Below are 14,766 nucleotides of genomic sequence, written 5' to 3'. Positions count from 1 at the left end.
CATACAGATTAATTACCACTAGAGGGAGCAATTTCACAAATTTTTAGGGAACGTAATATTCAAAATATGCAAGTTAGTAAAAATAGGAATGTCACTGCAAAAAAGAAGAATTCAGTTCAATGTTAAAATAATACCTCCAAATTTAAACTATTTGAAAATACACAATATTTTCCCTTTAAAGTTTGCAGTGCTACGGTGATCTTCTGCTTTTTTTTTATATTTCTTATGTAGGTGGCGTGGATTATCTAGTTTTAAATCATGTGGGAGGATCTGGGTCATTTGGATATTTTCAAGGTGACATGAAGGATGTGCTGAGTTCCATCACTGTCAACTATCTCAGTTACATCCAGCTGACATCCACAGCATTAAAAGCGCTGGAAAAATCTCAAGGCAGCATTGTCATTATGTCTTCAATGAGTGGTAAGGTTCTTGAATTTATGGCAAGCTTTGCTTTTGGTAAAATATGTTTTGAATAAGAAAATTGGAAACAGATTTACAGAGAAGAAATATGTGACGTACAATATGCAGAATAAATAAACAGCATTATTTGACCTTTAAGAGCACATCTAAAATACATCAAAATGGTAATCAGTTTTCAAATAAAAAATAAATAAAAAGAAACTAACAGTGGTAATAGCCCTTCCCTACTTTATCCAGAAGATATACTTTAAAGTTAAGCTGAGAGTAGTTGTAATGGGCAACATTTTTTTTCTTACCTTACTGCACTCTATGCAGTAAGGCAAAAAACTTTTTGCATACAGTTCCTCCTGCAGACCCCCCCCCCGCCTTCAAGCCCAATCTCGATTCAGTGCCGTGCAAGCGCTCTCTTGCTCCTCATTGGCTCAGATACAGCAGCGGGAGACATTGGCTCCCACTGTTGTCAATCAGAGTCAGTAAGGAGGGAGCATGGGGCTGAGTCGAGAAGCTTGAGTGCCCCCATAGCAAGCAGGTTGCCATAGGGGCACTCAGCAGGGGGTGGAGCCAGGAGCGCTGGTGGGAGACCCAAGAAGAGGAAAATTGGGGCTGCTCTGTGCTAAACCATTGCACAGAGCGGGTAAGTATAACATGTTTGTTATTTTTATATTTCAATGTTTTTATTCAAGTTTTCAAATAGACATACAAAATTAGCATTTGTCATTATAGGTGAGAAAAATAATTGTACATAAACAAGGCATTGTAGGTCCATGTTTGTTATTTAACATCCCTGGCAGTATTCCTGAGTGTGGCTCGGGGTGGATTTTCAGTACCAAAAGCGGTAACCCCGAGCCACACTCGGGATTGCATCGCAGGATCCAAGTACAGTTACTTACCTTGTCCCCAGGATCCTGCGATGTCTCCCCGCTGTGTGTGCGAGCCGTGTCTCCACTCGATGTATCACAGCGCCGGGCTCCGTTCCCTGCGAGCGTTGCAACGCACGGGGACGGAGCATGGCGCCAAATTCAAACAGTGAAAACACACAATACATACAGTACACTGCAATCGTACAGATTACATTACTGTATCAAATAATAATTTCACATCCCTTTTGTCCCTAATGCTTTGTCCAAAGCCCTGCATGCAGTTTTATATTATAAATACTGTTCTTTCTGCCTGGAAACTGGAGATTGTCCATAGCAACCAAAACCGTCCCGTTACATCAAAAGTGGTTTTAGACCAGCTAGAAAACAGCGATAATAAATTAGAATGACTTGCAGAATTGAGTGATAGTGATTTGTGGGGAAATCCCTCATCAAACACTGAAAGTGACGTCTGCAACTGAGCAAATTTCAGTGTTTTTGATTTGATTACAATATTGAATCATTTTTATTATTATTATATTATTATTTGTTATAACTATTTATAGTTATTTATTATATTATAATTTATGATTTGTGTTTCAAACTTTATCATACCCGGGATTTCTACTAGACTCTTGTTTGGACAGATTTAAGTGTGTTTTTCATAAAATTTACAGGCCTACAATATAAAACGCCAAATTTCCATGCAAAACATTGTACCGCTTTTAGCATCAAAAATCTGAAATAATCATACCGCCAGGGAGGTTAATAAAAAAAATTACTGCAAAATGTGCACTGCATGGCACCCATACCATGCAAAAGACCTCCTGTGTCCACTAAACAGCAGGGCAGATGCTTGGCATAGGACCTGGAAGCTAGTGGAGATCATTGTAGTTGCAGTGACTGCTAAACTGATTCCCAGCTTCCACAAAGATCGCCCTTCAGTTCCACCTATCAATGCCCTTCAGTGCCACCCATCAGTGCCCACCAATGCCACCTATCAGTGCCCACCAGTGCCACCTCATCAGTGCCCACTAGTGCCGCCTATTAGTGCCCATCAGTGTACATCAATGAAGGAGAATAATTACCTGTTTGCAAAATTTATTAACAAAATATGCCACAAATAAGTGCAGCAATAAGTGTCAGCAATCAGTGCCACCTATCAATGACCACGAGTTCCACCTATCAATGCCCACCAGTGGTACCAATTAGTGCCTCATCAGTGCCACCTAGCAGCGCTGCCTATCAGTGTCGCCTACCAATACCGATCAGTGCCCATCACTGCCACCCATCAGTGCCCATCACTGCCACCTATCAGTGCCACCTATTAGTGCCCTTCAGTGCCACCTATCAATGTCCTTCAGTGCCACCCATCTGTGCCACCCATAAGTGCCCACCAATGCCACCTATCAGTGCCCACTAGTGCCACCTCATCAGTGCCCACCAGTGCCGCCTATTAGTGCCCATCATTGCCGCCTATTAGTGCCCATCAGTGCCGCCTTATCAGTGCCCATCAATGGAGCCTATCCGTGCCCATCAGTGCAGCCTATCAGTGCCCATCAGTGCAGCCTCATCAGCGTACATCAATGAAGGAGAAAAATTACCTGTTTGCAAAATTTATTAACAAAATATAAAACGATTTTGTATTTTTTTTTAACAATTTCGGTATTTTTATTTTTTTTTAACAAAAAATAAAAAACCCAGAGATGATCAAATACCACCAAAAGAAAGCTCTATTTGTGGGGAAAAAATGCTAAATATTTCATTTGGTTACAGTGTTGTATGACCACGCAATTGTCGTTCAAAGAATGACAGGCTAAAAGCTGAAAATTGGTCTGGGCCGGAGGGGGGTTTAGGTGCCCAGTAAACAAGTGTATAGTTCTATTGTTAGCTCACGCAGTCTTGATACCTTCCTGTTTGTGCATAAATCGGTGGGAGAAAGACACTAAGGGGTTGATTTACTAAAACTAATGCCCCGTACACACGATCAGAAAATCGTACGGAAAATACTGCTTTTGAACCGATCGTACGATAATCGGATCGTTAGTACAGAGCTTTCGAGAGCCGATCAGGACAGTTCATCCGATAGTATTCTATCGGACATTCAGGAAATTTTTTTCCGTACAATGCCAGATCGTGCGATTTTCGTTTAATCAGTACAGCTATCGTTTCGAAAATGCAATACAAATGCATTACAACACATGACATCACTTCCGAATTTTATTTCTGTCGTACAGGAATTTTCGTGACTTTAGTAAACTCATCAGATTCGATCTGAGATCAGCATGCAAAAAAAAACGGACGATCATTCGTCCGATAATCTCATCGTGTGTATGAGGCATTAAGCGTGCAAAATCTGGTGCAGCTCTGCATAGAAACCAATCAGCTTCCAAGTTATTTGTGAAAGCTTAATTGAACAAGCTGGAGTTAGAAGCTAATTGGCTACCATGCACAGCTTCTTAGGCTCGGTTCACACATGGGCGGCACGACTTGCAGGTCGCCTCAGCGAGGCGACCTGCAAACGACTGCCGGGGCGACTTGCGAGACGACTTCTGCATAGAAGTCTATGCAAGTCGCCCCAAGTCGCCCCCAAAGTAATACAGGAACCTTTTTCTAAGTCGGAGCGACTTGCGTCGCTCCGATTAGAACGGTTCCATAGCACAGAACGGGAGGCGACTTGTCAGGCGACTAGGTCGCCTGACAAGTCGCCCCAGTGTGAACCGAGCCTTAAGGTTTTGCACACTCCAGTTTTAGTAAATCAACCCTAATGCAGATGTTCCCATGTACTCTTTGTTAGGCACTTCGAAGAAGCTATTGAAGGTCAAAAGAAGGGGGTGGGGTAGAAAATGAGAAGACGAGTAAAGAATACAAAGTTGGGGTTCGCGTAAGTCTAGGGCTTTTGGTCATAGCAATTTAACCGCTTGCTGACTGCGCTATAGCCGAGTGACGGCTGCAATGCGGTCGGATAACTCTGGGAGGGCTTACTATAACGTCCTCCCAAAATTCCCGATCTCGCGCGCCCCCGAGAACATCCGTGACCGCTGAGTCCAGAGGACTCGGCACATCACGGATCATGGTAAACGGCCGCTGATAGCGGCCGTTTACCCCGTAATCGCTCTGTCAAATGACGGAGCATACACTTGTAAACAAACCAGCGTCACGTCCGGTTCCTTTCTCCCCTCTCTGTACAAATCGGTACAGTGCGAGGGGAGAGGGGGAGAGATCAGTGGCAGCAGCGTTGTGGGCTGGATGTGTAGTGCCCACAGCGCTGATATGTGCCCATTCCAGCCATCCAGCCATTCATCCATCCATACTCAGCCATCCATGCTCAGCATACCCATCCATACTCACTCACCCATCCATACTCAGCATACTCATCCATCCATCCATACTCAGCATACTCATCCATCCATCCATGCTCATCCATCCATACTCAGCATACTCATCTATCCATACTCAGCATACTCATCCATCCATCCATGCTCAGCCATCCATACTCAGCATATCCATCCATACTCAGCATACTCATCCATCCATCCTCATCCATATTCAGCATACTCATCCACCCATCCTCATCCATACTCAGCATACTCATCCATCCATCCTTATCCATACTCAGCATACTCATCCATCCATCCATGCTCATCCATCCATACTCAGCATACTCATCTATCCATACTCAGCATACTCATCCATCCATGCTCAGCCATCCATACTCAGCATATCCATCCATACTCAGCATACTCATCCATCCATCCTCATCCATATTCAGCATACTCATCCACCCATCCTCATCCATACTCAGCATACTCATCCATCCATCCTTATCCATACTCAGCATACTCATCCATCCATCCTTATCCATACTCAGCATACTCATCCATCCATCCTCATCCATACTCAGCATACTCATCCATCCATCCATGCTCACCCATCCATACTCATCCATCCATCCATGCTCAGCCATCCATGCTCAACATACTCAGCCATCCATACTCAGCATACCCATCCATACACAGCATACTCATCCATCAATCCATGCTCAGCCATCCATACACAGCATACTCATCCATCCATCCATGCTCAGCCATCCATACTCAGCATACTCATCCATCCATCCATGCTCAGCCATCCATACTCAGCATACTCATCCATCCATCCATGCTCAGCCATCCATCCTCAGCACTACTCACCCATCCATCCATGCTCAGCCATCCATCCATCCTCAGCAATACTCATCCATCCATCCATGCTCAGCCATCCCATCCACCCTCATCCATAATTAGCCATACCCATCCATACTCAGCCATACCCAGCAATACCCAGCAATACGCAGCCGTACCCAGTTATACTGGGCCATACTCAGCCGTACCCAGTCATACTCAGCTGTACCCAGCCATACTCAGCCATACCCAGCCATCCCAGCCATACTCAGTCGTACCCAGCTGCACTCAGTCGTAGTCAGTCGTACCCAGCCATACTCAGCCGTACCCAGCCATCCCATCTATACCCAGCCATACTCAGCCGTACCCATCCGTACTCAGCCGTACCCATCCGTACTCAGCCGTACCCGGCCATACTCAGCCATACTCATTCATGCTCAGCCATCCCCATCCACGGCTCATCCATCCCCATTCATGCTCATCCATGCCACATCAAATATCATCCATGCCACATCCATGCCATTATAGTGCCTCACAAAAGTGTAATAGGTAGTCAAATTAGATTTGAAACTTATGCCCCTAGAACACCTGACGGTGCTCCCTGCGTGTTGGTCCTCTGTATGTGGCAAAGCTGTGGAAAAGTCTCACACATGTAGTATCGCTGTACTCAGGAGGAGTAGGAGAACCTATTTTGGGGTGTAATTTTTGGTATGCACATGCTTCGTGTTAGAAACATTGCGTAAATTGACAACGTTGTGTAAAAAAAAAATGCTTTTCTTTTTCTGTACACATTTTCCAAAAACCTGTAGAAAAAAATGACATTTTCAAAAGACTTGATATGCCTCATAGATTATACATTGGGTTGTTTTCTTTCCAAAATTGGGTTATTTTTGGGGCGTTTCCATTGTCCTGGTTCTCCAGGGCCTTCAAAAGTGTAAGAGGTAGTCAAGAAATGATATGTGTAATTTATGCTCCCAGAACGCCTGATGGCGCTCCCTGCATGTTGGGCCTCCGTATGTGGCCACGGTGTGTAAAAGTCTCACACATGTGGTATTGCCATACTCAGGAGGAATAGTAGAATTTTTTGGGGGGTGTAATTTGTGCTATGCATATGCTGTGTGTGAGAAATAACCTGCTAATATAACTATTTTGTGAAAAAAAAAAAAGAAAAAAAATCTTGATTTTGCAAAGAATTGTGGGAAAAAAATTAAAAAAGCTCACCATGCCTCTTACTAAATACCTTGGAATGTCTACTTTCCAAAAAGGGGTCATTTGGGGGTATTTGTACTTTCCTGGCTTGTTACGGTCTCAAGAAATGAGAGAGGCCGTCAGTACATCAGGTGTGATCAATTTTCAGAGATTGGCACCATAGCTTGTGGACTCTAGAACTTTCACAAAGACCAAATAATATACACCGATTTGGGTTATTTTTACCAAAGATATGTAGCGGTATAAATTTTGGCCAAAATATATGAAGAAAAATTACTTATTTGCAAATTTTTTTAACAGAAACAAAAAAAAATGCATTTTTTTCCAGAATTTTTCGGTCTTTTTTCTTTTATAGTGCAAAAAATAAAAACCCAGCGGTGATTAAATACCACCAAAAGAAAGCTCTATTTGTGTGAAAAAAAGGACACAAAATTCATGTAGGTACAGTGTTGCATGACTGAGTAATTGTCATTCAAAATGTGAGAGCACCGAAAACTGAAAATTGGTCTGGTTAGGAAGGGGGTTTAAGTGTCCAGTGGTCAAATGGTTAGGATTGTTTAATATGTACAGAGGAGAATATGTTATCAAATCTGTGGAGAATAAATGATAGGTCTATAAGAGATTAAGAAAAATATGTCCATTCATTCTACTTTGTTCTCAATGGTTCCCATTTATCTGAACCCTGAGCTAAAAGCTCCCAGTGCTCATGGTGAGATTGGCCAAATCTATCCAACAGGTTATCAGGTTATGCAGGGAGTACTGGAGGGTTTTCAGTAAAGGAGTATTCGTTGGTGAGCCGCTGTGATAAAATGATGGCTTAATATCTACTTTTTTTTTGGCTGTATATGGGCCATAGACTATAGATATATAGACAGGATTTTGTACTTTATCTCCCATGTGTTGCTGGAGAATGTAAAATTATGAGTAAAGACAAAAGCTTGCCAGTCTTCCTCTGAAAAAGTGGCATAGGTCTCTTTCCTATTCACTGGTGTAGGAATCAGGTTGGAAATCAACATCTTTAGCCATCAACATCCCATATATCAGTGATGGCAAACCTTGGCACCCTAGATGTTTTGGAACTACATTTCCCATGATGCTCAACTACACTGCAGAGTGCAGGAGCAGCATGGGAAATGTAGTTCCAAAACATCTGGGGTGCCAAGGTTCGCCATCACTGCCATATATAATGTAGAAGAGTGTATGTTTTGGGGTTTAACAAGGAGTACGGCAATTCAGAAACACAACCATAAAAGAAGATGCAGAACTGGACATTGAACCCTAATGCCCCGTACACACGATCGGACTTTCCAACAACAAAACCGTGGATTTTTGTTCGAAGGATGTTGGCTCCAACTTGTCTTGCATACACACGGTCACACAAATGTTGGCCAACAATTACGAACGTAGTGACATACAAGACGTACGTGATATCTCCATTACTAACGCTAGTTTTACAAGACTAAGCACTTCCGGCTTGTACTTGATTCCGAGCATGCGTGGACTTTTGTCCGACGGACTTGTGTAGACACGATCGGAAAGTCCGACAAACATTTGTTGGCGGAAAATTTGAGAACCTGCTAGCCAACATTTGTTGGCGGAAAGTCCGCCAACAAATGTTCGATGGAGTATACACAGGGTCGGACTTTCCGCCAACAAGCTCACATCCAACATTTGATGTTGGAAAATCTGATTGTGTGTACTGGGCATTAAAGACTTAAATTGGGTCCTACTAAAACTGCAGAGACCATGGGGTTAATCTGCTAAAAGCAAATAGGCTTTTTACTTTGCAAGAGAAGTTGCACTTTGCTGACTTCCCTCATCCAATCAAAATGCATTTTTTTTTTTGCACGTGATTGGGTAGTCTTTAAAAAAAAAAAAATGTCCACATTCACTAGGCTCTGAGGCAAATTCATCAGCAAAGTGCAACTTCCATTGCAAAATGAACATCCTTTTTGACTTTAGTAAATCAACCTCACGTACAGCCTTATTCACGTCTATAAGGGCTTAATGTACAGGTGCTGTTAGCACAGAAAAGGGTTTTACTCAAAATAAGCAGCTGGCTTAAGGGGATAGGGAGTTCTGTTTTTGGATTTAGGTTGGTTTAAGTTAGAGGTATATGGAGGGCAGATCCTACAGCCTGGAAAATAGGGAAAAATCTTAGAAGAACAGTCCTGAGTTCAAACCTCGGCATGGCCTTGCAGAACCTACATTTTGTCATTATTCTTCCCAGTTTAGTTTGTATGTTACCATGAAGCTTGGGAAAATATATTTTTCTAAGTATTTGATAACTTGTACAAAATAATTAATTGTTAAAATAAAGACGATACATTAGGCATTTTTTTCTGAGTTTAGTTGTTTAGGACTTGATGTACAATTCTTTTCACTCTGCACAGGACGAATTGGAGCTCCATTTACAACAAACTATTGTGCAGCCAAATTTGCCTTGGAAGGTTTTTACAGTTCCCTCCGCAGAGAATTTACACTAAGCAAGAATAATGTTTCTGTCACTGTGGCTGTTCTTGGATACATTGACACAGGTGAGAGAGTTGTCTTTTGGGTTACTATAAGAGTAATTGAAAAGGTGCTAGATGTCACAGAGTTCACGCTAACCTGCCCCACATCCGTAGTTACAGTACATTGAAAAAATCAAGTTTCCTCTAAGTGGGACTTTTAGACAGGGGCAGTTAGCACAATGAGGTATGAAAACGATATGTAAAAAGTATATAAGATTTTATTAAGAAACATTTGTTTAAAATAATGAGCACGTATGAACAATACACATATCAAAAATCACAATTATATTCTGGACAAGACTAGTCATACAATAACAGTTCAAAAAGGACAGCTGATAATCGCAAAGATCTGTTGGGTTGATAGTGGACACAACAGAAAAAAACCAACGCGTTTTAAAATTGCTATTTCTTCATCAGGGGTGTATGCGATTTCGTCGCAGAACGTACAAACGTCTGCAATTTAAACAAATAAACACAAATTACATGCGTAATATTGGTTATACAAAAAATAAAATTTTAAACAGTAGGTACGTGTATAGTCACACCATACTTGACATGTAAGTGTTTTGGAAACTGACCGTGCAAACTGTGTGGTTCTTGAGTTAGTTTCCTATCCAGAATTTGTCATTTAAAAACAGAATGTGTTGCAGCTGTCAGCCTGCGAGGCCCCCGGCCCGGCGGGGTAGGTCAATGCACCAACACAGGTGGGTAGGTCCAGCGGCGGCAGGAGGGGGAAAGAGAACAGAGTCCCACACAAAGGACAACCCAGGTTGGCCCTCTGAGGTATACCCCTTACTGTAAAAGTATGGAAAAAAGAAGAAAAAAGAAAAAAAAACAGAGAGGTGGAGTCTGTTACATTGGTTCATAGGACTGGCACCCACCATAACTCCACCCAGCAAAAAGTATATATGATTAAGTATGCATACATGAACATGCATACATGCATACACATATGCATATATGTAGTCATCGGGGAGGGAAAAGAAGACCCCTTGGTCCCCGTTTGCATACATATTGCTATCCCCGATAGGGGAAGCATTTAACCTCCCTGGCGGTATTCCCGAGTGTGGCTCGGGGTTAAAATTCAGTACCATTAGCGGTAACCCCGAGCCACACTCGGGATCGCATTGCAGGATCCTGGGGCGGCTTTACTTACCTTGTCCCCGGGATCCTGCGATGTCACCCGCAGTGTCCGAGGGCTCTGTCCTCCTCCGAAGCCTCTCCGTGCCAGGCTCCGTTCCCTGCGAGCGGCGCGACGCACGGGGGCGGAGCCTGGCGGCAAATTAAAAAAAAAGTAAAAATCATAATACATACAGTACTGTAATCTTACAGATTACAGTACTGTATGAAATGATTTCACATCCCTTTTGTCCCCAGTGCTTTGTCCCATGCCCTGCATGCAGTTTTACATGATATACACTGTTCTTTCTGCCTGGAAACTGGAGATTGTCCATAGCAACCAAAAAGTGTCCCTTTACGTCAAAAGTGGCTTTAGACCAGCTAGAAAACAGCGATAGTAAATTAGAACACTTGCAGAATTGAGCGATAGTGAATTGTGGGGAAATTTATTTTATTACTATTTTTTTTTTTTTTTTAATTATTTATTTTTATTTATTATATTATAATTTATGTTTTTGTGTTTCAAACTTTATCATACCCGGGATATCTACTAGACTCTGGTTTGGACAGATTTAAGTGTGTTATTGTTAAGATTTACAGACCTACAATATAAAACGCACAATTTCCATGCAAAATAATTGTACCGCTTTCAGCACCTAAAATCCGAAATAATCATACCGCCAGGGAGGTTAACAACAACAAAAAAAAACCCTTACATACAGAGTGATAAAGCCCTGCATCTAGGCAATTCCAATAGTGAGTAATTGGTTATATTAATGGTATATACCTTGCTGGGAGGAGATCAAGTGGAAGGAAGGGACAGAAGCAGAAACCAACGGATGAGGACCTGCTTGTGGGTAGCTCTGCAGACAAATGAGTCAGGGAACTTTGGTAACGCCCGAGAGATTAATCTATAGTAACAAGCAAAAAACAGTGTATCAAAAAAAAGGGGCAACCATAATTAACAGCCATCGGAGCGCATAGGGCATGAAGCCTGGGCGCCTCCTTAGTTAGGTCATGTAAAACGTGAGAAGTTACTTCTCACATTTTTCAATAACAATATATATGCAATAACAATATGTATGCAAACGGGGACCAAGGGGTCTCCCCCCCCCGATGACTACATATATGCATATGTGTATGCATGTATGTGTATGTTTCTTAATAAAATCTTATATACTTTTTACATATCGTTTTCATACCTCATTGTGCTATCTGCCCCTGTCTAAAAGTCCCACTTAGAGGAAACTTGATTTTTTCAATTTGGGTTACTATAGTCATTCTTTTTATAATTTCAACAAGTCTTCATCTCATATTTCAAGGGGCATGTTTATCCAGAGTATATTATAACATGTTTGTATAAATTGCAATAAATATTTATTGATTGCTAAGTCTGAATACTTGCATCCATTGCCACCTTTCCAATGTCCATGCATGGTTCGTGCAGCCACTAGATGGTGCTGCGCATATAGAACAAACACAAGTTATTGGCGCACCCCAGCTGGGGTTGTATATACTGTATGGTCCTAATCAGATGGTGACAAGACCACCAATATATAATCCATAAGTCCGTAGTGAATGGGTCTTTAAATGGATAAAACACTGACACCTTCTTCTTGTGTTGTGTATATAAAAATTCTATAGTCTTTAACACTTTATAGTCTTTGAGAAGACTTTTCAGCAAATATGCTAAGGATGATGACATTTTACTTACTTCTGTGCCTTCCTGTGTCTTGGGATAATCCAAGGGCTGTTACAAAATAAAAAGTCTGTACAAGCTTGTGTGACGCTCCCATCCTTTCAAAACTTCAACAAGCTCCTCTGGGGGTCCAGCAAGACTCTACAGTTGCTGCTGAGCAGTTTCTAGGACCACAAACCACCCATCGCATTTGCATAAAATTAATTCCTCCTACATCACAAAGATTGAGATAATCCATGACTTATATACCAACTATTTTGCTGTGCGGTTTGCAAGGGGAACTAATTTGCATATTCCGGACTATGCAGTATATGCGAACATTTTACTCCAATTTATTTTTAGCACAGACAATGAAATGTATATGGCAATTTTTTCCTAATTTTGGAGTATGTCCTTTAAAAATAATATTAAAAATACCCATTACTCCAAGGCAACCACATATTTAAGTCTTCTTCTATATTTCCAGACCACACTCTGCACTATATTGTGTAGTTTGTGTGATGGCTAATTTGTCATTGTACGGTCTCTCAAGATTGTTATTGCTGTTTTCTGTTTTTATGGCTGACAAAGAGATCCTTAAAGCTGAACTCTGGGAATTGTATTTTTGCATCTATGAGCATCCAAGTCTGGTGTCTGGGTGGCCTCTGGGGAGTGCTGTCAGCCGATGTGGTGGCACCTGCTGAATGCGGTGGGTGCCGTGGTCTTTTGGGTTCTGTGCGGTTGGCTTCCCTACTGCACTCACAGGGGATCACTTTTTTGGCACCATTCATTTTTTCAATGAATAAAAGGCCTCCTATGATTAGATGAGGTGAAGAGGAGGGGTAGGGGCATCATGATCTCCCCTTGTCCAATCAGAGAACATCTTGTGTTCATGGAAACAAATGCATGGTGTTCCATGAATGGTGGAGCTGTCAAGCAAGTGCGGGCGGGTGGGTGGGGGGCTGGCGTTCACGCAGGGCTCTCCCTGTGTGTGGTGTGGGCTGCTGCGGTGGTTTGCGGCGTCCCCAGTAGCCCTCCAGATATAAAATATGTATACTTGCATCTGGCCAAGTTGGCCTAGTGGGAGTATGCAGAAAATATAGTTCCTGGAGCTTTAAAGCAGATGTAAACCCATTTACAAATGTGGACACGGCGATCCCCAATAATAAATTGGTTTGCTTGGTTAAAAAAAATAAAAATAATATTAAAAATACAGTATATAGAAATCTCAAAATATTATCCATATGCCTAAAGGCCTATAAATAACTAAAATGGTGACATTCAAGAGACCTCCCTTCCCAGAACCATTCAGAAGAGAGTTTCAGAACTTTAAGACACCTGAATTGTCAGAGCCGACCAGATTATTTAAATGTTCTTTCACAAACCAGTAGACCTGGTGGGAAGTGAGATTGTTGCTCAATTGACTGTCATATTATATGCATTGAAGCACCACAATTGTGATAACTTTAAAAAATATTCCAAAAAATGCAGTGCAAGAGCACTGAAAACACACTGCAAGCACATATAAATGCACTGAAAACACATGTACATTGCTCATGCATAAACGTACAGTGAACACAGAGATTGTGATGTGAAAAAACTCTTCATTTTAATCTACAGTCAGCAAAAAGAAAAAAATGATATCCATCTGAATGATTCTAGGGAGTTTTTATATTATTATTTATTATTCCTGGTAGTATTTAGAATTTAACTTATAAACTCCACTGAACTCTGAGCATTGAACATTTAATTTAAATATATTTCTCAATAATCACAAAGGATATAAATGTATAATCTTTGTGTGCAGCAAATGTGTTCACAGACCCAAATATTAACTTGTAAAAGTGGCAGTGACATCATTACTGTGTTACACATAATCTATGCAAAGAACAGAACTGTGGGAGGTACCCAGCAGGCCCACCCACTACATACTGCCTGCAGAAAGCTACATGAGTGGGTGGAAACAGAACAAGGGGGCAGTACTAGACCAGTCACCCTGTGCAATGAGTGGGAGCAGCAGTGACTGGTCTTTATTACAGGAAGCTCCTACACAAAGGCAAAGTTTTGCACTGGATTACTGCACAGATCTGGAAGAAATATACAAAGCACACTGAGATTCAAGTAACAATACATAGGCCACTTGTGTTTAGACAATATTTGCTTACATCTTTGTAGCTTTTAAATATTAGAGAGTAATGGAAATGTGAACGTGTCAATAATGTCATTTATTTCAGAAAATGCTGTGAAAAAAGTGGGTGACAAAATAACCATGACCGCATCATCGAAAGAGGACTGTGCTGAAGAGGTGGTGAAAGCGGCGGTCTTGAGACGGCCAGAGCTCTTCTACCCTTACTGGGGCATTAAGCCATTCGTTTTAATTCGAGACTTCGCTCCAACTCTAATAGGAAATATCCTGGATAAGTTTTATGTTCTGGAAAACATCCAGTGAGCTGGAGTCTTACACCAGAACAGTTTTTTTTTTATCATCTCTGCTGTCTGAACTAATCATCTCTGATGCTCACAAATAAAGGAAAACAGTTTAAAAAGATTTGGATTTTACACTCCCCATACATTATCCATAGATGATTTGGAGGGGAGGAGGGGGGTGCCTTGTGGGATTAATTTCCTCATTAGGGTCACCACATACATCTGATTGTACCCATTAGATCTAGCAAAATCTGTGTAGTGCAAGAGCCTGCATGATTGGATACAAATTAATTGCTTACATTATGGAGGCGCTACTATTACATAGTTTTGGTAAATCTAAAGTTGAATGTTTGGCCGGATTGTAACACGTGCAGTGCCTT

The 14,766-nt window shown here is 41.6% G+C and overlaps 1 protein-coding gene across 1 annotated transcript in view; it reads left to right on the top strand.

Moving 5' to 3' along the window:
• Window positions 1–14,507, top strand: part of LOC141143241 (hydroxysteroid 11-beta-dehydrogenase 1-like protein A) — a 38,064-nt gene extending 23,557 nt beyond the window's left edge. Inside the window, exons 4-6 of the mRNA XM_073629314.1 lie at window positions 232–420; window positions 9,043–9,186; window positions 14,194–14,507. Of these exons, the coding sequence (XP_073485415.1) occupies window positions 232–420; window positions 9,043–9,186; window positions 14,194–14,408 (548 nt within the window). The 3' untranslated portion in view covers window positions 14,409–14,507. The remainder of the gene's footprint in view (window positions 1–231; window positions 421–9,042; window positions 9,187–14,193) is intronic.
• The last annotated feature ends 259 nt before the right edge of the window (window positions 14,508–14,766 follow it).

The sequence above is a fragment of the Aquarana catesbeiana genome, linkage group LG01 (genome assembly GCF_042186555.1).
Source record: "Aquarana catesbeiana isolate 2022-GZ linkage group LG01, ASM4218655v1, whole genome shotgun sequence".
Lineage (NCBI taxonomy): Eukaryota > Metazoa > Chordata > Amphibia > Anura > Ranidae > Aquarana > Aquarana catesbeiana.
Note: the sequence above shows the minus strand (reverse complement) of the source record. Positions and strands in the feature narration are given on the sequence as shown.